Source organism: Medicago sativa, chromosome 3 (assembly GCF_051527215.1).
Source record: "Medicago sativa cultivar Bolivia chromosome 3, Bolivia_mono, whole genome shotgun sequence".
NCBI lineage: Eukaryota > Viridiplantae > Streptophyta > Magnoliopsida > Fabales > Fabaceae > Medicago > Medicago sativa.
The window spans coordinates 54,402,193-54,429,245 of NC_140751.1; the positions used below are offsets into that span (position 1 = coordinate 54,402,193).

Below are 27,053 nucleotides of genomic sequence, written 5' to 3' on the forward strand. Positions count from 1 at the left end.
TGGAAGGAGTATTAACTTCCTAATTAAGTCAACTTTTTTGTCATCATGAGCTCAACTCAGTTGGTAAGGACAATGCATAATATATGCAAGGTCCGAGGTTCGAACCCCTGACACCACAAGTTAAGTCAACTTTTTTCCACTAAAAAATTAAGTCAATTATCTTTTTAACTTTCCAATAAATTCAAAAAATAAAGATTAATAATTCTGTTATTGAGTATTTATGGTGGTAAAGCCTTCTTATGTGTTTGGGGCTAACCTTCTGTTTCTTTCTGACAAACTTTTTGTATATTTATGGTTGTTTTGACACGTTTTGTGCTGAGGTGATTGCGATGTCAGTGTTAATATAATTCATTTTGACTTGTTCAAAAAATAAATAATCCAGTTTTTAATAATTAATGTTGTCATTTGGTAAAAAAAATAAATTAATATTGTCATATAAAGTAATAAATGGACTATTTTTATTTTATTTTACAGAAAGTAATTAGACCAATCTAAAATTTCTTTTCTTAACCAGAAATTAATTAAAAATCAACTTTTTTGAAATAATCTAAGAATCATTTATTAACTTTTTTAATTTCTTTCCTTAACTTAAAATCAATTAATAATCATTTACTCCATTAACTTAAAAGTAAATACACTAATGTTTTACTTAAGACAATAACTAAGAAATGTACTAGCATGGCTTCTTTTTCCACATGTCTTCACTTCACTTCTCAGTTCACAGTTTCACACATTACGACTCTGTCACCAAACACAGTATCTAGTCTAGAGAGAGAGAGAGAGAGGCTATGAACAAGAAGGTTCAGATCCTACTATTCCTTTTCATCTTCAACTCCTTCTCTCTCTGTCTTTACTTCATACACCACCCTTCTTTTCTAAACCCTACACCATCACCAAATCCTGACATCAAAATTTTCACTAAAGATTCACCTTTTCGACGACCCTTTATAGAGAAACACAAAACCCATATCTTAAAACCATGGCCAATTCTACCCTCTTATTCACCATGGTCACAACCTTCAAATTCAACTACACTACGGTCATGTGAGGGTTATTTTGGTAATGGATTCACGCGCTTGGTTGATGTGTTTTCGAGCCGCGGCGATGGAAGAGGAGGAGGGTGGTTTAAGTGTTGGTATAGTGAGACATTGAGGAGTTCAGTTTGTGAAGGTGGGAGGGTGAGGATGGTGGTGGAGAGGATAAAAATGGCAAAGGGTGGTGAGAGTTTGGGTGATGTTATTGGAAGAAGTGAAGATGAGGAGTTGCCTTTGTTTGAGGATGGTGCTTTTGAGGTTGATGGTGGTGTAGGGTTTGAAAGGGGGAAGATGGTTGTTGATGAGGGGTTTTTGGATAGGTATGTTCCTAGAGGGGAGATTATGAGACATACTATGCGTGATTTGATTGGTAAGATGAGGGTTGTTGGAAGGAAAGAATTTCATTGTGATAAGGTAAGGTTTAAGATGATTAATTCATAATTATTTGTTTAAAGTTTTTGAATTTGATAGTTTGGGTTGTTATTATGGTTATCGGTTTCGAGATTAATTTGCATACATGGTCAGTTTAAAAAGTTTTATGTTGTTAACGAATGACGATCATTTATATGTGTGACTTGAAAAGTAGTTATGAAAAAATCAGATTGGTTTTATGTTATGACGGTTATGATTATTTGACAGTGTAAAAAGTTACACGAATTAAATTCATTGGTTAGTTGTTGGGGTGAAAGGAAATGTTGTTAAGTTTAGAGTTTTGGATTTTGTTTGTGATGAAATCAAATTAAGGAAAGAATTTGATTGTGATCAGTTGAGGTTTAGGATGATTAATTCTTAATTGTTTGTTTATTTGTTTAAAGTTTTTTTACTTTGATCGGGTGTTTATGGTTATTGGTTAGGAGTTTAATTTTCATAGGCTGGTTTTACATCGTCAACGAATCACAAGTAACATATGTGTGACTTGAGAAGTTGTTATGATAGAAGTCTATTGTTTTTATGATTTGACGATTATGATTATTTGATAGTGTAAGTTTATGAATTAAATTCATTGGTTAGTTGTTGGGGTGAATGGAACTGTTGTCAAGTTTAGAATTGAGGATTTTGCTTGTGATGATTTAGGTATTTGCCATTTCTGGTTTTTGTTTTATTTTGGATTTTGGAATCTGCTTGCGATCAGCTGAGGTTTAGGATGATGATTGATTCATGATTGTTTGTTTATTTGTTAAAAGATTATGAATTTGATCATTTGGGTTTTTATGGTTATCGGTTTGGAGATTAATTTTCATACATGGCCGGTCTAAAAAAATTTACACTGTCAATGAATCACAATCATCCATATGTGTGACTTGAAAAGTAGTTTTGATAAGTTAAAGATCTTTACACATGTCTGAATTCAATTCACTGGTTAGTTATTCGGATGAATTTAATTGTTATCAAGTTTATAACTTTGATTTTTCTTGTGACGAAATCAAAATAGCATATTTGTAATTTATGCTTTTTGTTTAATTTTTTAATTAGGATATTTGTTATTTATGGTTTTTGTTTTATGATTGATTTTCGAATCAGTGCTTGGATTTGGTTGAAATTTCTTTGAAGTTTAAGAGATGTTGATGGATTTGTCTGATTTTGATTATTCTGAAATGGTTTGTTGTAGTAGTTATTTTTATAAATTAGTTTCTCTTTTAAGAGGTGGGTGGGATACTTATCTTTCGGTCCGACCCTATATGGCATGGGATGATTTTTTTTGGTGAATGAAATTATGTAAGGCAGAGGATTTAATGTAACAGTTAGGTATATAATCAGTTAATTAAAAGAAAAACGAAAACAATTTAGAGATTGAAGGGATTGTGAAGGGGTAGATGAGAAATTTCCGAAAACAGGTAAACCTGTGTATAAAGGAATCAAACAAATTAAGAATGCAGCTAGGGATGGCCAATATCTGGTTAGAGGCCATAAACGTAGTTACATTCTAGACAAAATTACTTCTGGATTCCACTAACTTAATTTCAAGGTTTCGAATTAGTCCCCGTAACTTTTTCGAGTTTCTGTTACACTGTTAAATAGCACTTATGTGGCCTCTCTGGGTAAACCTTTTTTTGTTACTTATGCGACGTCATCATTGATGAAAGTCTGAAAGAGGACTAAAACTTTAATTTAAGCAAAATATGGGGACAAAAAATGCATTTAGCCCTTTATCTTTTTATTAAAAAAAAAAAACTCAAATCTTCATCAATTAAAAGTGTTCTTCCTAGAAATTTAGATCTAGACAAGAATTGGGATCTCAATCCCTTACAACAAGATTAGTTCCTCTTCTTAGAAATCCACATCTAGAAAAAAAAATTGGCATCTCAATCCCTATAGGAATAAGATTAGTTTCTTTTCAAGACCCAAAAATATCCTCTTCAAAACTCAGAAAAGTAGAAAACCGAAAAAAATATTACACTACCATGTCCACAACAACAACAACCAAGCCTTATCCCACTAAGTGGGGTCGGCTACATGGATCAAATGACGCCATAATGTTCTATCAAAGACCATATTTGGATCCAACTCATTGACCTCTAAATCTTTTCTAATGGTTTCTCTAATGGTTTTCTTAGGTCTTCCTCTACCTCTTTTAACTTGACTCTCCTCCATTTGATCTACTCTTCTTACCACGGCGTCTACGGGTCTTCTCTCTACATGTCCAAACCATCTAAGCCTATTTTCTACCAACTTTTCTACTATAGGTGCTACCCCCACTCTCTCTAATGATGTCATTCCTAATCCTATCATGTCTAGTCTTACCACTCATCCAACGCAACATCCTCATCTCCGCTACGCTTACTTTACTCTCGTGTTGGCTCTTAACCGCCCAACACTCCGTACCATACAACATTGCCAGTCTGACTGCTGTCCGATAGAACTTTCCTTTCAGCTTAAGTGGTACTTTCTTATCGCACAAAACACCTGAGGCTCTTCTGCATTTCAACCACCCAGCTTGAATACGATGATGTACATCAGCTTCTATTTCTCTGTCATTTTGTACTATGGACCCAAGATATCTAAACCGTGTAACTTGGGGTATGATATGATCTCCAACTTTCACCTCTAAGGTAGACCCACTTCTCCTTTTACTGAAGTTACATTCCATATACTCCGTCTTGCTTCTACTCAGGCGGAAACCATACGCTTCTAAGGCTTGCCTCCAAGTCTCTAGCCTCCCGTTTAACTCCTCCCTCGACTCACCAAGCAAGACTACATCATCTGCAAAAAGCATACATCTCGGTGCTAACTCTTGGATGTGTTCCGTCAGTACATCCAAAACTAAAGTAAAAAGATAAGGACTTAGGGTTGACCCTTGGTGCAGTCCTATTGTTATGGGAAAATCTCCGGTATCCCCATCCTGCGTCCTCACACTAGTCGAAGCCCCCTCATACATATCCTGGATAGCTCTAATATAGGCAATCCTCACCCCTTTCTTCTCCAGGGCTTTCCACAAAATCTCTCTAGGTACTCTATCATACGCCTTCTCCAAATCAATGAAAACTAAGTGCAAGTCTTTTTTATCCGTTCGGTATCGCTCCATCATGCGTCGAAGTAAGTAGATCGCTTCCATAGTCGACCTCCCAGGCATAAAACAAAATTGGTTATCCGAAACGTGAGTCTCTTTTCTTAGTCTTCGCTCAATTACCCTTTCCCATAACTTCATGGTATGACTCATTAGCTTAATTCCCCTATAATTCGCGCAATCTTGTATATCCCCCTTGTTCGTATAGATTGGAATTAAGGTGCTTCTTCTCCACTCGTCTGGCATTTTCTTCGTCCTCATAATCTCGTTGAAAAGTTTTGTGAGCCATCCAATTCCTCTATCGCCAAGACTTTTCCACACTTCGATAGGTATGTTGTCCGGCCCAACTGCCTTGCCATTACTCATCCTTTTCAATGCTTCTTTCACCTCGTGCTCCTGAATCCGACGATAATAGTTATAGTTCCGGTCTTCCTCTCTGATGTCTAACCTGTTAGAGTCTGGTAAGATCTCATATCCTTCATTACACTACCATGTCCATGTGTAGATTTTTTTTTCTCCCATCTTCTCCCCATATTGAAAAAACTAGTGAAGTGCGAGGGGAATGAGTTTGCAGAGGGTCGAACGAGAGATCTACGAAGACTCAATGGGTTTAGAATATTTTGTCTTAAGTTGATTTTTGTCGGTTTTCCTTTTTATAAAAATTTGTGGGCCAGGGGAAGAAGGTTTTGCCTGTGGAAAACAGTGTGCACTGATATTTGGCTAAGGATTGCAAGTGCTGCCAATGCCATTGTACGAATGAAAATTCTAGTTCACTGTTTCTGTACTTGTATGACTGAATTTTTTCATCTTCTAGATTTAGATTTCTCCGAAACCCAGAAAAGGTAGAATAAAAAACAATTAGGGTTTAATTGCAAGATGGAGAAGTTATGTCATGACTCTTGTTTTAACTGAAACAGGAAAAAAGGGTCAATGGTTGGTGCTATCCTTTTATAACATAAACTTGAGAAAAAAAAAAATAAAGGAAAAGCTTTTTACAAAAATAAATAAACAAAATAGTAAGAATCCCTGTAACTGGCCATGCATTCCATGTATTCCGTCAAAAAGGATAGTTATTGTGTCTTCATTCTTTAAAATATTGACAAGTGTTATTTGTGTGTTTTGTCTCCCAAATCTTTCGTAATATATAGCATGTCTCAGAAATAAAATAAAGAACTAATCCAAAACATAAAATTATATTAAAGGACTCCAGGAGTAATTTTCTTTGATTCATTCCTCCTTTTTGTTTTTCAATTGTTTCCTCTCCTTGATATAATATAATTTAATATTGTTATATTTTTCTTGCCGTACAACTTCTGTTTTTATGTGCTTTTGACATGATGTTTTCTTTTTGCAGTGGATTGAGGAACCAGCACTTCTGGTGACACGCTTTGAATATGCTAATCTATTTCACACTGTTACAGACTGGTACAGTGCATATGTTTCTTCTAGAGTTACTGGCTTGCCTAGTCGACCTCATTTGATCTTTGTAGATGGACACTGTAAGGTATGCATGAGCATGATATCAGTTTTGTAAATCTGTTTCATTTTATTTCAACTATCTGTTGATGTTTGTTTGCTTACATTCTCATTATGAAATATGAAAATGGAAACTACGCAGCAACTTTAATGGTGTTGGTTAGCATGTTTATTTCCTTTTTAAATGATTTTTTGTCATTAGCTGTTTACTTAGCAACCAAATATATTGAAATCAAAAGTCTAAAGTAAGGTTTTGAGATTCCGATTAGGAAAGGATCATTGTAATTTGGAGAGTTCGAAAGGTTGTTGACTATGTGTGTAATTTTTTACCTCATTATGAAAATTAGTTATTCATGTTGGCAATGTTGTCAAGATTGTGATGCTACCTAAGATCGGAGAGGGGGTAGCAAGATCATTAAACGTAGTTAGAATCATAACAAGGATCGTAAGATTATACCAAAATGAAAAACTATAGTAGTATACATATATATAGTATGTATGCATGCAAAACATGGAAAAAAATAAAAATAAATGAATGGCATAATTGAAGCAAACTTAAAACTGAAGTTTCATAACCATAAGTTGCATAACATCCAAATAAGTCATTATACTAATTAGTCACATTAGTCAAATGACTTACATACATAACATAACGTTAAAGTTCAAACATAACACAACCACTAGCCCCTGTCCCACTACATCTACTACTACTACCATCATCTTTGGCCCACCACCAGAAGCCATGGCCGCGTGCAAGATGAGAGAACAAGAAAGAGACAGGGTTGCAGGCAACAAAGCAGAGAGAAGTGAGAATGAGAGATTGGAGAACATAGTGGTTCGTAAATCGCAAGAGAGAGAGACATGGCTGAGAGCTTCACGTAAGAAATAGGGTTTTTTAGGGGTAAAATTGTGGGTAGAGTGATTTAAATGAACTGGGTGGTGAACTAGACCTGAATACTTGCATCAGCAGAATTGTGTGAGATTGCACTATATTGAATACTCACTATATGAAGACCCTCAAAATTATGCTACATTTTTGGCTAGTGAGGTGAAGACCCTCAAAATTATGTTGCCATTTGTAAGAGACTGAGGCCTTTTGGCTTGGGAGGTGAAGACCCTCAAAATTATGCTACACTTTAGTAATTAAAGTTTATCCTTTTCTTTTCTTTCTAATAATAATACCACTGGTCAAATTCTGCCATCAAATGTAGCAGATAAGAATAAGAATGATAATAGATATTCATGGGTGGTATAGGCGATCAAAATAATTTTAATCAACACATCACATCTTCTTTCTTGGTTGGTTTCCAAGGTTCAAGTGCAAATTTGTTAGGTACTTGGAGTTGAAATTGTAGAAAATGCCAAACACCGAGTTATTCTTCTGTGATCGATGTCGTGTGTCTGTAGTTCACTAATTTTTCTTAATTTTCTTCCATTGGAGCATATTGAGTTAGAACATGGTTCTCATTATGTGGCTACTTTCTTCTTCACTGCTAAATGGAAGTTTGTTTTGTTAGGGTATTATTTTTCATTTAGGGCCTCCCTAATATGGACATTGAAAAAAGGGGTCTGTAGGTGGACCCCCACAATTTTTAGTAAAATACTGCATCTTTTTCCGTTTATTTTTTTGACAATTACCACCATTTTGGGTCCACCTTTGGACCCCTTTTCTTATGCCCTTTTCTTATGTCCACATTAGGGGTACCCTAAGAAATAAGGGTAATAATTTACTGACATACTTCACTTGTAAGATTCATTTGTGATTAATTTGTAGTTGTGGTTTTGGTTAAATCTGTAAGTTAACAATCATGTTGCTTAAGTATTACGGTTTCTTCCTCCAAACATTATATATACAGAAATGTTCTATCGCTTTCTTAGTTTGATTTGCCTTGGCAGAATTCGTTGATAATTTATTAGTTTCTTCCAATATTTTTCAGGCTCCACTTGAAGAGACATGGAAAGCGCTATTCTCAAGCGTCAGATATGCTAAAAACTTCACCGGAACAGTATGTTTTCGTCATGCTATTCTCTCACCTTTGGGATACGAGACTGCTCTCTTTAAAGGGCTAACGGAAGATATATTTTGCGACGGAGCTTCTGCACAAGAATTGTGGCAAAAACCCGATAACGAAAAAACTGCACGTATTTCTGAGTTTGGAGAAATGATTAGAGCGTCATTTGGACTACCTTTAAACTTACACCATGTTGGAAAACCATTCTCTGGAGGACATAATGTCCTGTTTGTTCGTCGTGAAGATTATTTAGCTCATCCACGTCACGGTGGAAAAGTTGAATCAAGACTAAGTAACGAGGCAGAAGTGTTTGAATCCTTGAACAATTGGGCGTCTAATTACAAAGGGTGTAAAATCAACCTTGTCAACGGACTGTTCGCACACATGTCTATGAAGGAACAGGTACGGGCAATTCAAGATGCATCTGTGATCATTGGTGCACATGGTGCTGGTCTTACTCACATAGTATCTGCATTGCCTAAAACTGTGATTCTAGAGATTATTAGCAGCCAGTTCAGGCGTCCACATTTTGCGTACATTGCGCGATGGAAAGGGTTGGAGTATCATGCAATTAACCTTGACGGGTCGTATGCCAATCCTGAAACTGTGATCAATGCGCTGGTCAGCATAATGAAAAGCCTTCGATGTTGAGTGTTTTGAATTTGAGCTTGAAATTGATGATATTAGAGCTTGAGTAGTTGAATTGCGTGCCGTGTTTAACCTTTTATAACTACAACCAAATTGGTTTGGTTACTGAGCTAATGGAATTGCTGATAACTTGTTGGCGAAGAAATAGCACATAATTTAACTTAACAGTTATATCATGTCCATGTTCAACTGAAGAAAATTGCATAGTTCAGTGAAAAGGGGAAAAGAGTTCAAATTGTCTTGTGATTTATGTAGCATAGTACCTGATGTGTTGATAGTACCTGGTGCACAGCTACATTTTGTTACCTTCATTTGATCCTTGACCCTATGTTGTATACAGATGAGGGGTCCCAGTATTTTTGTTTTGTAAATTGATTGATTATTCAACACATAGGACTACATTGTACAATAGGTGATTTCTTACCTCTATTATTCTATTGGAATGATTTTGATACATTGAGAATTGAAGTAATGTCGTACACCTTTCATTTGGGGGTGCATCAATCAAAGTTTTTTCATACAATATATATATTTTTTTTTTTGGAAGACTTTGTTAGACTTAAATATATTTTTAGTCTGTCTATCACTTGAAGTCATGAACATTCTCAAGTGTATTTTTAGACTTTGTTAGAATTAGATGTATTTATTTTGTAAGACTTTATAAAACGTTAATTTCCAGGAAATCATTTTCAGCCATCATCTTTATCATATTTACTCTATCTTGAACAAAAAATAACACACCACCATCATCACCACCTTCATCATATCTACTCCATCCACTTGAACAAAAAAAAACACATTGAAAAAAAATCACCATCTTCGTTATATCTATTCCAACTTCTTCAAATCGCAATCTTCTCAAATTACAACCTTCTCAAATCACAACTTTCACAAAATCACCTACGCCAATCGAAACCTCACACAAAATTAGGTATCATCTTCATCCATAAACTCACAATCCCAAATCGCATTCTTCTCCCACAAACTTAAATCGGTTTTCACAGTCCCAATTTTTGGGTATTTTGAATGAATTTATGGAGTATGATAAAGATGAAAGAAGATGGAATTGATGAAAAATATAATAGGTTGAAGGTGAAATTGGTTGGATGTGAAAGAAGATGAAATACGATGAAGACGACGAGATTGGTTGAAGATGAAAGAAGATGGATAATGATGAAGATATGCTATGAAGATGGGTGAGTCGTTTCATGACATGACATATTTTTCAATTTGAGTTTTACACCCGTGTGTTCACGTGTGCAATCTGTTAGTCGCATGTAAAATTCAAATGACCAATTGACGAGAGTGACTAACTTATTTCAACATTAATAGTGTTTTGGACAAATTTGAAACTTTTCAAACATAATAGACAAACTTAAAACCTAAAATAAACATAAGAGACCAAATAGGAAGTTAAGTTTAAAAAAAGTAGTTTATCTTATTTGAGGAAAATTGAGCTCATGAAGGAGCTCCTACTATTTGTAATAGTTTCAGCGGAGAAAATAATACTACTTTCTCCTACACATTTCAAGTTTATTAAGATTTAGACCACAACCACCACCACCCTGCCCCTCACCCCCCCACCACCCCTTCCCCCACCACCACACCCCACCAACTCTCATATAACATTCTAAACATGTCTGAAGTACTCGAGTTCGGTTAAAAAATGACACTCTCTCGATCGACACATTACAATTTTATGTATTTATGAATTCATTTTGCCAAATATTTACAATTTTAAAAACTAATTTTCATTCTATATTTAAACAAAATAAATGTAATATTTTTCATTCAAAATATTGTTCAATTAATGATTGAATTAAATAATTCCATTCAATTCAACCAAGGAAAAAAATAATCCACAATCATAAAACCAACTTCGGCGTCTCATCTAACAATTTCAGTGAACAAACAATCAACTTTATTAGTCACAATATATCAGCAGAAATCAACTCTATTGAAAAAAAAAGGTGCTTATCATATTCCTTCATCATAGGCTAAAACACATTTCTGCATTTCAGCGGCTACACGCATCTTAATCAGTTCCCAATTCTTGTTCTTATCTTCTCAATACTCAAAGGTATCTTCCAATTCACAAACCCTTACTTATTATTATCTTATTATAATTCAAATTATTGTTTGGGTTCTATTTTCACCGCACCCTCTTTCATTTCCAAACACACCCCACATGTTTGATAAAATGCCTGTTAGATGACTTGACTTAAGAACATGTATAATTCAAACTACTTATTTTTATACGGTGTCAAATACATTGTCAACTTTTAGATATTCAAATTAAATTTCTCTTTGAACAAATAGTTGTTTTGTTCAACAATACGCGCTATTTAGGACAAAGTGTTGCATATAGCCGCTATAACGGCGTTATGACATCAAACCAATATTTTTTGTGATCCGCGGTTGACAACTCTGGTTTTGAGTTTGTGAGCATGAACATTCAATTGATGCACAAACAGTGGACAATGCCATTTACAATTTTGGTGAAATTGATGAGGGTTTTCTTGTACTATTTTATATGACAGGTGATTCTAGAAATGGTGGGGTGTTTCGCCGCAACACCCAAGAATCTGGCAATGGCCACTGCATGTTCCCTCTCTGGTGCTGTTATGTTAGCTGTTGGGGTGCACCTTTCTTATGTCAATGTTGAACCCCAACGAGCCCGAACCTTGGCTCGTGATAAGTTGGTCTTAGATACGTTAAGAAAGAAGTATGGTTACATCCCTCCATCAGAGGTCCGGCGTAGGGCTCACAGCGATTCCAGCAAAGAGCATAACTGAATGAGACCTCGGGATTAATAATTACATATGGGGGTGCTGGTAATTGCTGAAAGATTTGGTTTTTCACTCTTGCTCCTTTGTATTCCTTTCACTTATTGATTCCTAAAAGAGTGAATGTTGAATAAATGGTTATTGCTAATTTTTGCAACCATAATTTAAATGTTCCTAGTTGTTGTGCCTTCATCTGAGTTTTTGCAATGTGTTTAGTTGTTGCTATAGTTGCACTCACTGTTTTGAAAACGTGTGTTGTAGGGTTGGTCTCTTTTACAGATTTTTCTTTGGTAATGAAATAGTTGCATTGATATTGAAGCCATCAAATTGTTGATTGAACTTTTCTTATGAAATATCTCATCAGTTGACTAACTCCTCCATTTCATTGTTGCTGAACTCAATTAAGGACATTATATGTTTGTTTTGGTTTTTGAATGGAGAAAACATGTGTTCTTCTCAATGGAACTAGAGACATACTTTCAGTTTGAGTATATGTCAAATGTAAAGCCAAACATAATATAACTGTGTGGGTGAGTATTGCTTCTACCATCATGATTCCTGTTACAGGATAAACTGGATATTAGAATCAACCCTTTAAGCTATGGATAAATATTTAACTTGATACTGCACAGTCAATGATTCATGAGATATTGAACTGTTCAAATTTAACATCATGGAATGTTCATAGCTTTATCTATAGATGTGTTGGACAGTATTACTATTAACATGCTATCTTCAAATGACTATATTTAGTGATTCATTAACTGGTATTGGTTGGTTACATTAGCCACTGTTACTTTAGTGATGGATTGTGCAGCTTAGTTCATTTCACTCACTATTTCATGGCAATCAATATGATGTTGCTAGTATATAGACCAAATTTGATTAACCATGTATTCTTAAAGCTTATCCAAAATTTATAGAATTCCACTAAAGAAAATGTTCATTCTTCTAGTTTTTAGTGTGATTATTTGAAGTTAAAGTTTTTAGCTCTGCAATTTTATTCTCTAAACATTTCAGATGCTGTGGTTTCTCTATAAAGTTGAGTTGCTAAATTAATTTGAAGATGACCACTTCTCATGTTAAATTATTAATGCTTAGGTCAGTTCAAGTTGATGAATCTTTTACATATGTTTATCATGCAATCAATTTTGATTGTTATGCCCTGCCTTCATGTTAACTTATTTTTTGTATCATGGGCCACCATTGTGGTCACATCAGATGCCTTGAAATATCTTTCATGGTGTGACCAAGCTCTTGCCGGAAGAAATGTTTTCAACAAAAGTTCAATTTCATAGTTATATAAAAATCTTGTGGAGGAACACTCTCTTTTCAACAAACACTCTAACCCACATAATGGCAAAGTCCACGCGGATATCACAACTTTCTGCGGAACTCATTTTTAAAGTATGAGTTATACATTGATTTCATCTATAATAAGAGTATTAAAAGGGGTGTTGAAAAGAGTATTCCTAGACCTCATTGTTTATCTTTTCATCTCCCATAATCTGTCATCATTCATAGGGATTAAAGAATGACCAAGGGGAACTCAAAGTCTTTCTCTCAATGTAGAATCAAAACCAAAAATAATTCACACAACATAATCAATATGAAAAGCAACCATTTATCTTTTCCGAAGTACAGGGTCATTTATCTATACAGAAATGAAGGGTCATTTATCTTTCTTTTTGGTACATCCCCGACCTTTAATAATGTTTGATCAGCTTTACAGATATGCAGGGTCGTATTTTAAGAGGTATGTTATTTGAACAACCATTTTTTGACAGCTTATGGGACAACCAAAGATATAATGGCTATTGATATGGAAATCAAGGTGAGCAAAAATTTATTGCAAAATTTATTAAAGAAACTAAAATGAGTTTGCATAAAAGGATGTCCATTAAGTTGTCTCAAAATGATTGTCAAAATATCGCAAATCTATTTTTAAATGATTTTGGTACATGGTGAACTTGCTCAAAAGATTCCAAACTGGTTCGAAAACATACCAAAATTATGCATTAATAGATTTATGAAAATGAAATCACAGGAAAGATAAATTCAGAATACGCGAGTGAATGCCAATCTTTTTTTCTTTTTGATCGGTAGGGGTCGATCCAACTCTACTTCTCGAGCTGGATAGTGTTCTGCTGACAAATTTGTTACTTTTTGGTGTTAGTCACACATTCTTCACTTGATGGAATAAAATTCCTATTATATTTTCTTTATTGGTTTTGGCATTTGATCATACATGTTTCTGTCTCTGTTTCTTTTTTGTTTTTTTTTTTTTAATGTATTTCAGATTTATGAAAAAAAGTGAAGTGTACATGACGACTTCATACATGTTTACCAAGTATTCAAAAGTTTATTCATTATTTTGATTGTCTGGCACCATCATTCATTATTCAGTAATCAAAAGGCACTTCTTATGTTTAAGTTATTTTTGTATCATGGTCTGGCATTGCATCAGTTTGTGACTGCCTAAATATATTTGATAACAATATTATTTACTGATTAAGAAGAGTATATAATGTAATCATGTAGTATTAGTTGCTAAGAGTAAAAGATCTGAATTGGTTGAAGGTTATATTAAGTTTAGATATCAGAATTCTCAATCTGGCCTGCATGCATCTCAAACTTAAGGGAGAGATAGACACAAGATCGATTAAACTAATTGTTTTAATTTTTTCTCTCAAAATTTAATGTTTACATTCTTTTGAAATAGTATGTGACTTATTTCTTTCTTCATAATAGAAGTTAACACACTTTACAAATTCCCATTTATTGGATACAAGGCAACTGCTTTATTCCTTTATTCATGATAGAAATTTCCTTATTCCCTTGTTACTTCAAGTTTACGGATTCCTATTTACTGGATTGAAGGCAATTAATGCCTTATTACTTTATTCATAATAGAATTACGCAAAATAAGTTTCAAGAAAAAACAAACTGTGTATTCTTCAATTCATATAGAGAAACATCAATAATCAGAGCTTGACTCATGGCGGAAATGGCGGTGTCTTTAGTTGTTGACCAACTACTTCCACTGTTAAGGGAAGAAGCCAAGCTGTTGAGAGGCGTTCACAAGGAGTTCGCAGAAATTAAAGATGAACTGGAAAGCATTCAAGCTTTCCCGAAGGACGCTGATAAAAGAGCTGCAGGAGCTGAAGGAGACAACACCAATGAAGGAGTCAAAATATGGGTGAAGCAAGTTAGGGAAGCAGCTTTTCGCATAGAAGATATCATTGATGAATATTTGATCCTGGTAGCACAACAACCTCGAGATCATGGATGTATAGCTTTACTTCATAAACTCAAAACTATGATCCCTCGCGTCGAACAGCATCTGAGATTCAAGATGTTAAGTCATCTGTTCGTGAGATCACAGAAAGAAGTGAAAGATATGGCTTCCAACGTTCTTTTGAACAAGGAACAAGCAATTCTAGAGGAAGCAGGAATGCCAAATGGCACGACCCTCGAGTGGCTGCTCTTTACGTCGAGGAAGCTGAGGTTGTGGGATTTGAAGCGCCAAGAAAAAGATTGATTGATTGGATGGTACATGGATGGGAAGAGCGCACTGTGGTGTCTGTGGTAGGAATGGGAGGGCAAGGAAAAACAACTCTAGCCAAGAAAGTTTTTGACAGCAAGGATATCATTGGACATTTTGATTGCCGAGTATGGATTACAGTGTCTCAATCATATGATGTTGAAGGGTTGTTGAGGGACATGTTGCTAAAAATTTACAAACAAATAGGAGACAATCCTACTCAGAACATCTATCAAATGGATCGAGGATCATTGACTGATGAAGTGAGAAAATGCTTGCAGAATAAGAGGTATGTTGTCGTGTTTGATGATGTTTGGAATGAACATTTTTGGAATGATATTGAATGTGCTGCAATGGATAGTAATAATGGAAGTAGGATATTTATAACAACAAGGATAATGGAAGTTGTGGAGTCTTGTAAAAAATCTTCTTTCACTGAGATGCTTCTGTTGCAATGTTTAACTCATGAACAATCTTTGGAGTTGTTCAATGAGAAGGCATTCAAATTTGACTATGATGGGTGTTGTCCAAAAGAGCTCATTGGTATAGCTAATGAAATTGTTAAAAAATGCAAGGGTTTACCGCTAGCAATTGTTGCCATTGGTGGACTTTTATCTACAAGAGAGAAAAATGTGTTTGAGTGGCATAGATTTAGAGAAAATCTAAATTTAGAGCTAAAGACAAATACACATCTAATTGGGATAAAAGAAATTTTAAGTTATGATGATTTACCTTACTATCTCAAGCCATGCTTGTTGTATTTTGGAGTATATCCAGAAGATTATGAAGTTAAATCAGAGAGTGATTCGACAATGGATAGCTGAAGGGTTTGTGAAGGAGGAAAAGGAGAAGACTTTGGAAGAAGTGGCAGAAGGATATTTAGCAGAGTTGATCCATAGAAGCCTGGATCAAGTATCTTTGCTTAGAATTGATGGCAAAGCTAAAGGATGTCGTGTTCATGATCTAACACGCGATATGATCCTTGAAAAAAATGAGGATTTTAATTTTTGCAAGCATATTGGTGATGATGGACAAACATCCTTAGGTGGAATAGTTCGGCGCCTATCAATAACAACCATTGACGATGTTTTCAGGGAGTGCATTGACCAATCTCATGTTCGGTCACTATTTTGTTTTGGAAGTAAAACAGAATCCTCGAACGTTTCTGTGGATATCCCTACAAAGTACAAGTTATTGAAGGTTCTTGATTTTGAAGATCTTCTGATGAAGAATATTCCTAATAACTTAGGAAATTTCATGCACTTGAAGTATTTAAGCATCTTGATATCAAGTGATGGAGTTAAAGTCACAAAATCTATTGGCATGCTACAGAACCTAGAGACCTTGGTTCTAAGTTGTCCATGTTATTTTGAGTTGCCAAAGTAGATTAGCAAGCTTAGAAAGCTAAGACATCTTATCAGGGATCGACTGTCTTTGATTCAATTAAAGGATGGTATTGGAGAGATGAAGTCCCTACAAACTCTGGGTTGTGTTGATTTAGATATGGATGGAGCAACAGAGGTAATTAAAGCATTAGGAAAGCTGAAGCTGATACGTGATTTGACGTTGGTTGGTGTTCATAAGGAAAATGGAAGCATTTTATCTTCCTCAATCAATGAAATGCAACACTTGCAGAAACTAATTAATAATTCATACTTCTAGAGAACATAATTTTGTTGATTTGAATTTGATTTCACCGCCAACTATGCTTCAAAAACTTAAACTACATGTGCGATTAAAGGAGTTTCCAGAATGGTTGTTAGATCTTCAAAATCTTACTGTGTTGGAATTGATGTGGCCGTATTCAGATAAAGATCCATTGCAATCACTAAAAAGTTTGCAACACTTGTTGAGATTGTACTTGAACATTTGTAATTATGAAGGTTTACATTTGCATTTTCAAGAAGGATCAATGCCTTCTCTGAAAAAGCTTCTGTTAATAGGATCAATGCCTTCTTTGAAAACTCTTCATTTATTCCTAATCTGAAGAATATACCCATTGGCATCCAACACTTGGAGAAGCTTGAATATCTCTGTATTGAGGGTGTGGAAGATGAATTTGGGGAGCGCAGTTCTACTGAGGATTGGAATTGGATCATGGAGCATGTGCCCTCTGTAACAATTTATTATAATCATGGCCGTGAAATTAAAAACTTCAGGAGTTAGAAATCACGCTTTATCATACTCCCGGTGAGCTTTTTCTTCCTATAACTTGTTTTTCGTACTAATATTTATTGTTTTCCATATGCATGAGAATTTTTAATGTTCATTCATCAAAATACAAGCTTTATTATTTTAACTCAGCGTCGCAAATTTATAAGGTCCTGTTATGGATCCACAAAGGGCTTGTTGTTCCAAAGATTCTGAATTTTGCAGTGTATGTGATAATTTGCTGTGGTTTTGTAGGTGATGGACTTCAAGTTCAAGTGCGATGGCAATTCAGATTCTCCACATGGACTTATTTTCTTGGGCTTATTTTTTTCAGTCACTGGTTAAATAGTAATGATAATAATTTGTTTATGTTAGGAACCCGAATTAAAGAGAAACAAAAGAAATAGTATTATTGATTGAAAATAAAATATTACAGAAGATTATCCCTCTGTAATCCCAGAGCAAAAACTCCTCAGAGAAGAGACATTTCTCTCTCTGCCCAAAACTAATAAGGTTCCAAATTGAATAATTTTTTTTTTGAATTCCCCCTACTGAAATGGCCTTATTTATACAAACTAAGGGCATAAACTGCCTGCAACCGCTCCTAATCAATACAAATTACTGCATAAACTGCTTAACTGCTCCTAATCAATACAAATACCACATATTATACAATATGCTAACTGCTACTAAATAACTATATATTAAAATAACTGACTGCATCAGCAGTTACCCTATCAATACCACCCGATACCTAACATTACCGACCGCTAGAAAAACAGCCTTGTCCTCAAGGCTGAGTTATCATCCTCAGAATCCTTTGCCCCCAGGATCCCATTGTTGGAACCTCGACAAGCCCCCTTCAAACCACCAAGCCACATACAAAGTTGCATATTTGAAACTCCTTTCTTTCAAATTCAGAGGGAATGGCTCCGGCAAAGGTTGTGGGTTGACCCCACCCTTTTGGTCTCTTTTTCCAACTGTCATGTCAGATTTTCTTCTTGCTTTCATTTCTTCATCTGTCCCTTTCTCGTTCAATACTCTTCCCCCAATTCTATTATCCTTGCGACTCTTCTTCGTTTCAATGTTCTCCATTTCTGCATCAACAACCTTTTCCGATGAAGGTGAAATTTCACTGACGTACCTTCCTTCTCCATCATTGATGGTCTTCTCTAATACTGGTTCATCGTGTTTTTCTGTCATCTTCCACAGTTTTGGTTCTGATTCTTGATCATGATTTTGCACCATTTGTTTATCTGTTGAGTGCTCCATCTGTGCTCCAAATTCTCTAATCATGGCCATAGAAAATGACTTCCAGTCAGCATCTGGGTTCTCTTGGCACCAAGAATAAAACCACAACAACGCTTCCTCATCCTCCATACTCATGAAAGCCCACTGCAACTTATCACATGAGTGAATTTCATTATCTGCAAAGAACATTTCAGCCCTTGAGATCCATCCAACCCGTCCCAGTAAATTGTGATAGTTTATAATTCAAAGTCCATATTTCATCCATCTCCGATAACACTGGTTTCCTTCTCGTATCCGGTAGGTCGGACCAATTGTTAGGAACCCGAATTAAAGAGAAACAAAAGAAATAGTATTATTGATTGAAAATAAAATATTACAGAAGATTATCCCTCTGTAATCCCAGAGCAAAAACTCCTCAGAGAAGAGACATTTCTCTCTCTGCCCAAAACCAATAAGGTTCCAAATTGAATAATTTTTTTTTTGAATTCCCCCTACTGAAATGGCCTTATTTATACAAACTAAGGGCATAAACTGCCTGCAACCGCTCCTAATCAATACAAATTACTGCATAAACTGCTTAACTGCTCCTAATCAATACAAATACCGCATATTATACAATATGCTAACTGCTACTAAATAACTATATATTAAAATAACTGACTGCATCAGCAGTTACCCTATCAATACCACCCGATACCTAACAGTTTAGTTTTAGGATATTTTGTGGATGAAGAGTTAAAGAAACAAAAGTCTTGCTTGAAAGTAGGAAACACTTGTACCTTTGATATTCCATTGAATTGAGAGATATTACTGTCGACAAAAGAGCTATGTCTTCTCTGAAAAAGATTCAATTACAGACTCCGCAGACTGATGGAAATGTTATTCGAAACCCAGGACGGTTAGAAATCATGTTCAGTAATCAAAATACTTCTCTGAAGAATGTTTTATTATTGAAACTCAGCATCACCATTTATGAGTTACTTTATATTTCCAGGAAAATTATTTCAAGGATTAAATCTACTAAACTTTAAACAAACACCCCCAAGTTTTAAATTTAAAAATTTTATAACCATTTTTTATTTTAAATTTTAATGGTTGCAATTAGGGGTGTTCAAAACCGAACCAATCCAAAAGAAAAACCGCAATGACATATTTTTTCTAGACATATACTCATAGAAACTCAATGGAAACTTTAATAAAATGACATATTTTTTTCTCTTGTTATTCTTCTTTGCTTTTTATTTCAAAAATGTATTTATGTGCTACTTGAATAATAAAATCTTTGTCTTTCCCATTTCTTACAAAATATGATTACGTTTTGTCCACATTTTTAATTTGTTCTATGCAGTTGGGACCATTGTTGGATGAGAATGAAATTGTAATATTAAATGAAATTTAAAACATTGCTGAAAATATGTTTTGTTTTAGTTTTTTGACTTGATCTTAATGTGAAAAAAACCGCATCAACTGATCCAACCGAAACCGCATTGACTTTTGGTTTGGCTTTTATTACCCTCCCACGTTTTCAGGGAGGGTAATAGATATGCAGACAAGCTAGCTTCATTAGGACTCACCATTCACGGTGTCCCTATTTGGTTAAGCATTCTTGATTTTCTTAGCAGTCTTTTCTTGCAGGACAACCAAGGGATACCCAGCTTTAGGGTTTCTCATGCTTAGGAGGTTTTGGCCTAGTCCCCCTCCTTTTCCTTTTTGTATTCCTCCTCTTTTTTAATATATGGTTTTGAGGTAGTAGCACTTTGTTGCTCCTCTTCTTTGGTTGAAAAAAAAGAAAGAAAAGACTCAGCGAATCCTCCTAGTTGCATTAAACAATTTCACAAAAATGATTTTTTTTGGTCAAGTAACCCAGTGGCTGGAGCTCACACATTTGAGAAGTGGGGTGTCCGAGGTTCGAACGTCGGCCCATGCATATATTATGAAATGTCTCTACCAACTGAGCTAAGCTCACGAAGACCACAAAAATGAATTTAAATGCCTTAACTTTTTCCAAATTGATATTGGATATTGCCTTTTATAAAGAAACTACTATCTCGTAAGCTTAAGCTATGCACATTGGACTGCAATATATATGTACTGATTGGGGCTTAAACCCAGGACATCTCTAACATCCCGCTCGTCAGCTAATGGAATATTACCAGTCAAACGTGTCAGAGGAGAAATGTTCATGGAAAACGAGTATGACGGAGAATATTTATCAAATGATATCAGTTAAGTATGGGTTTAAGTATCAGTGTCGGATTAAACACGATTAAGACGAAGGGCATTTTGGTACTTTCACGCAAAGGGGTATATAAGTGGTTTTTCGGCCAAAATCTTCATAATTTCTTGTTCTTTCTCTCTCTAGGTTTTGAGAGAATTAATTCTCTCCTCCTTCTCTCTATAAACCGCCCCTTCCTTCAATCTTCTTCCCTCAAACTTCCACAATTTATGCAATTGGTGATCAAGCATGGATCATAGAAGCTTCATGGACAAGAAACAACAAAGAGAATGGATTGAAGTTTGGACTTATAAGCTAGGGTTGATCTTTGGGAAGCTTGAAGCTTGAGGAATCAAAAGAAACATGTTAAGGTGAGTTCTTAGATAGATTAACCTTCCTTTGGGTTGTGTCATTTTAGCAAGAAAACATGATTTGTGTTAGTTTAGTTATGATGAGAACTTTAGTACCCCAAAGCAATTCTTGTTGATAATATGCTGAAATTGCCATGAAATATGTTTAATAATGTCAATATATGTTGCTGGATGTTTATGGTGCATTGCAGGATCAAATTGGACGAGTTTTGGGTCAAAATTGCCAAATCTGCACCACAGACCCGAAGAAACTCGCTATTAGCGAAATATTTCGCTAATAGCGAAATTTACAGAACGTTATCCAGAAACATTTCGCCAATGGCGAAACTCTCTGACAATGCCAACATGCTTTTGGCTTGTTGGCTCATTATAGGGCCGGTGGTGCAATCCGAAGCCTTTCTTTTATCGTTTTACAACTTTATAACCCCAAAACAACATCTAAGCAATGCACATAACATCAAATGATTCTTGAATTGAAAATCATGGCAATCTTAGCATGTACGGCAAGGATGACACAAGAGAGTTTAAGCCGAATTACTCGGGTATCAATGAACTAAGTAAGGGAATGAATGTAGAGCCTCGACATAGTTTGTCGAGAACTAGAATGCTAAGCATGAGTCCTATGTATGATAAGAAGCAAAGAGTTTTGTGTATTCTCTTTGCACACGAATTAGAATGACCATGCAAGCATGTTAAGCCGTGAATAGATAAGCTAATCCGTTCACTTTGAATGAGTATGTCTATGTACGAAGTTTACCGCTAAACGGGTAGATCACGGACTCGTGGTAAACGAACAAGTATGTATAGGTTTAACCTTTTTTGTATGTATGATTAAGACTATGATGTATGTGTAGTTTATCACAATATGGTCGTTTAAGGATCCGTGGTAAATGAGTATATAAGACGTAGGTGTCGTGTGAACGGGATAAGCTCGGCAAGGGGGGCCCGCACATCACTGAGGGAGTCCGATGTGCCTTAGCTAGGTTTTCATCGGTTATGTTTGGGATTGTACTCGGGGTTACTCCACCCGGGGCTCTCCGTAAAATGAACTTAGATAATATGTTTGTTCAACGCTAACACCTATGTATGAATGAATATGACTATGTATGATACGATATGATCCTGATTATGATATGATGTTAGACCTGTACAAGTTTATGAAATAGAGCAAGATATGAAAGTTTTATCGAAGACGATCTTAAGTTTCCCTAATCGTCCGGTCTAGGTTCGTGTCATGAATATGTTATGTTTAGGCCTCGAAGCGTTAAGCGTATCTTGGCATAGCGGTCTTAGGTTCCCTTTTTCTGCCATGACAAGTATGATGTAAGCAAGACCTATGATAAATTAATTAGAACCTACGACAGATCTAGTATGAACGACCTTCTAGGAAAGCATGACCACACACGTATAATCAACCGCCAGGTTGTATTGTAGACACGTGGTGACCGTAGGTTTCCCCGGAGGTTACCTATAGCCTAGGATTAGGTAGAACTCACTGAGACATTATGTCTCATCCCAATCCTTATTTGTTTCAGGTAAACAGGTTGGTATGGCAAGCTAGTAGCCGAATGGATATTTCAGCAAGTGCTCGTTCGTACCCGCTGCAGGATGTTATGGATTTTCAAAGACGTACTTATCATGTTTTAGACAAGTTATGTTTTATCCTTGTTGTACGAACGCTTACGGTTGTATAAGGTATTTATTCGAAGTTTTATTGTTGTAAATTTAAATGTATCCAGTATCAAGTTAATGCACATGCTAAACTTTCTAGATACGTTTAATATGGGCGTTACATTTGGTATCAGAGCAGGTCGATTCAGATCGTGCCATGGGTCATTAAGTTACAACTAAAGTAGGGGGACCATTGGTTCTGGGTAAATGTTCTAGTTGTTGTTGTTAGTTGAGCCTGATCAACTCAATTTAACATTCGACGATTAAGACGGATGCCTGGGAGCTGAATAGGACCCAGGAGGAATGAAGTATGTGATGAGGAAGAACTAAGAAATGTGAACTCGGAGTAAGAATAGTAAGAGTCTAATCGTGCCAGATGGTGGCCGGTGAGCTAAGACGTTAAAGTTTGATTCCTCCGGGAATCCAAAGCCATGTTAAGATGGAGTGTTTCAACAACGTTGGGTGAGTTGTTAATGATACTATGTATACCCGAAAGTGAAGAATTTGGAAATATCTAAGTTTGACCTGGAGCTTTGGTAGGAGTCGTTGTTGGAACGGGATTGTGCATATAAAGGAATTGTATTCTGGAACGTAAATGCTAGGCTACAAGATAAGGAGAAGTCGACATATGTTGACGGAATCGGTAAGCTTTCAGGGGTAGTAGTATGTATATGAAGTCAAAGATGTGAGTGCCCATAGTGGGCAAGGAAAAGTATGTGAGGCGGCAGATTTAGGAGATGAGCTGTTCGTAGCGGAAGAAGTTAAAGTTGTATGTTAAGTGTTACTACAATTAAGATATTAGTTCCAAAGTACCGTGTATTTTATCGATTGATGTTAATGCTTGCCATGCATATGTTATAGAATGTTTTTATGATGTTAGGGATGACTAATGTGCATTGGATTACTTGAAAAACAAGATTTTTATGAAAACTACATTTTCTGGAAAATTGAGCTGAAGAAACTCACTAATAGCCAACCTGGGGCGGACTTTCTAACTTTCCCGAAATCTGTCGGTTCGTCTCCAGGATTTATAGTGGTTGTTGGGGGTTGTCTTTGCAATTTTCTACGCGGTGAAAACCGTTTATAACACCCAGTATCGAACGCACATTACATTCTAAGATTTCCAAAGCAAAAGTCATGGAAAAACATTAACGGAATCGATTCGGTTCAAGGTAACATTAGAAGTTAATGTGTTAAGAGTTAAAGAAGGGACTTGAATCAGAAGTTGAGGTTTCGGCATATGAGATAGATATTAGGGATGTGAAGGCATGAGACAAAAGTAGAATGGTGAAAAGTTATATGAAATCACAAGATTCTTGGATTTTGTAAATTAAGCGTACCCCTCGAATCTATGTTTTGCTTGATTGACTTGCTAAGGCTAGTCATGATGTTGAATCATAAAGTTTACATGGTTTTAGAAAGGTATAAGCATATGGGTGATTGGAGTTAACGTTCTTGAAACTTAAATGGAATTCTGCAGGTAGCGATCTGTTACGACTCGTGTAGAGTGGGCCAAACTCACTGGGAGCAAGAAATGATGGCACTGTTGTGTATCAATTCATTCCGTGAATTTTATGGTAATGACTAGGACCCAGATTCACTATGTTTTTATATGATAAAGAAACACCAACACCAACGACCCGTGTACTAACTTATGAAGTTTGCTTTAAGAAAGAAATCAACGAACAAGCATTAGTATAATTAAGCAAAACATAGTACGCAAGAATGCTAAGATGCAACGATTGGATGTTCAAGAAAGGCATGTACGAGTACATGATGAGTCTACCATGGGAATTCGTAAGGAGGACACGTACAAATCGAGATTGCTCAGGAACAAGTTTTAGTATGCTATTGATATGTCAGGAGGTAAACCCAACCAGTGAGTATGTAAGATATGTTGGAGTAAGCCCTAATAGCCAATCTATGTTGATTGAGTTTGGCTTTGTATCATGATATTGATATAAATATATATTGTGAATATATAATAACTAGGCATTTCTTTATTGATTTTGTTTTGTTTCAAAATAATAAAGTCCCTAGAATAGTTAGTCTGTTTTATGGAACATTAAGTATAACTTAACTGTGAGACCCCATTAAACATAAGGACATTATTCTTAAAATATCCGTAGTCAAGCTTTATTGAGAAGAGGGATATCATTAAAGCATAGAGACTATTATGTGGGTAGACTGATGATCACATCTCACAGATCATGGATAAAAAGTTATCAAGTCTTCACATAGATATAAATAATAGGAGTAATATTTATATTGGATTTACCCGCCATGAGAATACTACATAGTAAAAGTTATGAAAAGTGTCATAAGATATTCTCATAGTGATAGTGGTGTATTCCACCCTTCGACCTGAAGCCACTATGTACCCTAGATGTTGGAGTCGAGTGCTTTGTCACCATTCAAACGTTGTCCGTAACAGGATGACTATAAAGTTGGTTGATGGGTACTCTATGAATCATGCTGAGGGACATGAGTGACCTAGATGGAATTTGCCCCTCCTACATAACAGGAGAAATGTCTACGGGCCCAATTTTGAACTAGACAGGGATGACACGGTCTATGCCTTGTGTTCAATATAGACATGAGCGCAGAAGGGTAATTATACACATGATCATTATCACATAAAGGTTTCGTCAGATCTCATGACATTCTCGTCACTTGGGTAGAAGTGATGTGTTGCTAGATACCGCTCACTGTTTATAATATTAAATATGTGATTTAATATTATTGCGAACGTTATGAGAACCTATAGGGTCACACACAAAGGACAGATAGATGAGAGAAATAAATAAGTAAGAATTATTTATAAAATAAATAAGTGAGACTTATTTATAAAATAATAAGTAAGACTTATTAGTAATTAAATAATTAAATATGACTTTATTATTTAATTTACAAAAAATAGAGAAACGTGGTCCACCGTAAGGTACGGTGTACTTAAGTGTTTGTCTTGCTGACCACAGGTCCTATAAATATAACCCTTGTGTTGAAGCTTGACTGACTGTTGGTTGAAACGCTTAACCTAATTCACAAAGTAAACCTAGCCGCCGCTCTCTAAACCTATTCTCTCTAATCTCCTTTGGAATTGGCTAGCACCGGTTATCGGAGAAGCTCTGTTCGTGTGGACTGAGTAGAGGCATCGCTGTTTTGCTTTGCTCGTGATCAGAAACAATTCTGCTACAAAGGTCCTGCGCTTCAAGAGGTAAACACATCATCCTTAAAGTGTTTAAGAATGTGTTCTGATTGATTTGTGATGAATGATTTAATCAAGATCCGTTTCAATGGGATTAGGATTAAAATTTTGAAAAACCCCTCTTAAAATCCCTTCAGTGGTATCAGAGCTTTCAGTTATGATTAAATCATTGAATTCGAATATGTTGTTGTTTGCCTAAACATGATGGAATGATTTGTCATTTTATTTTATGAAATTGTGAATATGATTCAATCGATATTAATATTGCAATTTATGAATACGATTCAAGTTGTAAATATGATATGCGTTCGTTTTTCTTTCCGCTGCAATTTGTTTTTGTTTCAAGTTTCAACGCAGCATAATCAACTATTTTATGGTTTCAAATTGTTTGAAATTATAGAAGAGTGATAATTTGTATGCTAATAGTGTTGTTTTAATATATGCTTGAACGATAATTATTGGTTTCACGCTTCAAGAGTTGGAGTAGGTGAATTTGATTCTAAATCAATATACATGTTCATTCCTGTAAGGAGAAGGTCTTCTAACTTGATTCAAGATTTTGATATTTTATTATAATATTATTTTACATGGATTCATCTCAAAAGGTTGCGTTGCAATTTCTGATAGAAATTTTCTCATGGATCATGATAATATTAAAAGGTTGCAGCTGAAAAGAAAAAGAAAAGGAAAATTATTTGATCCGATTATGAACAGTGTCATCCGATCCGAGAATCACTACTAGAAACTCTCGATTTTCCTGCGGAATTACCTGCGGAAAATGAACAAAATTCCACAGGAAACGTGTTTCCTGCGGATTTTGCCAAGGATTTACACTCCCAGGTAATACCTTCGTGGGTAATTGTTTCCTGAGGATTTCAGAAGCCGCAGGAAACTTTCCTACGGAAATTTCCTCAGGAAAAGCCAGTAATATCCGCAGGTAAGTTTTGGTCAGAGTGGGAGAGATTCCCCTGCCCGTGAATGTTTCTGGCGAATGTTCCGCAAGTAATTCCGCAGTAAATTCCGCAGGTAGTACCGCAGCAAAGCTATTTCCGCAGGTAATTCCTCAGGAAACTGAACCAATCCCCAGAAAAATCCGCAGGAAATTTACTATATCATTTAAACAGTTTTGTAAATATTTTCTATTAGAGGTAAAAGATCAAAAATATCATATGCACAAAAAA

The 27,053-nt window shown here is 35.6% G+C and overlaps 1 protein-coding gene and 2 pseudogenes across 1 annotated transcript; 2 read left to right on the forward strand and 1 right to left on the reverse strand.

Annotated features, from left to right (window-relative positions):
* Positions 1–715: 715 nt before the first annotated feature.
* XYLT (beta-1,2-xylosyltransferase) lies at positions 716–9,179 on the forward strand. The gene is made up of 3 exons (XM_085752359.1): positions 716–1,448; positions 5,894–6,043; positions 7,953–9,179. The coding sequence occupies exons 1-3, from the start codon at positions 789–791 to the stop codon at positions 8,676–8,678; spliced, it is 1,536 nt and encodes a 511-aa protein (XP_085608485.1). The 5' UTR covers positions 716–788; the 3' UTR covers positions 8,679–9,179.
* A 2,287-nt stretch (positions 9,180–11,466) lies between these two features.
* On the forward strand, positions 11,467–17,199 carry LOC146938400 (disease resistance protein RPM1-like; annotated as a pseudogene).
* Positions 17,200–17,720: 521 nt separating this feature from the next.
* LOC146938401 (uncharacterized) lies at positions 17,721–18,872 on the reverse strand (annotated as a pseudogene).
* Between the last annotated feature and the right edge of the window lie 8,181 nt (positions 18,873–27,053).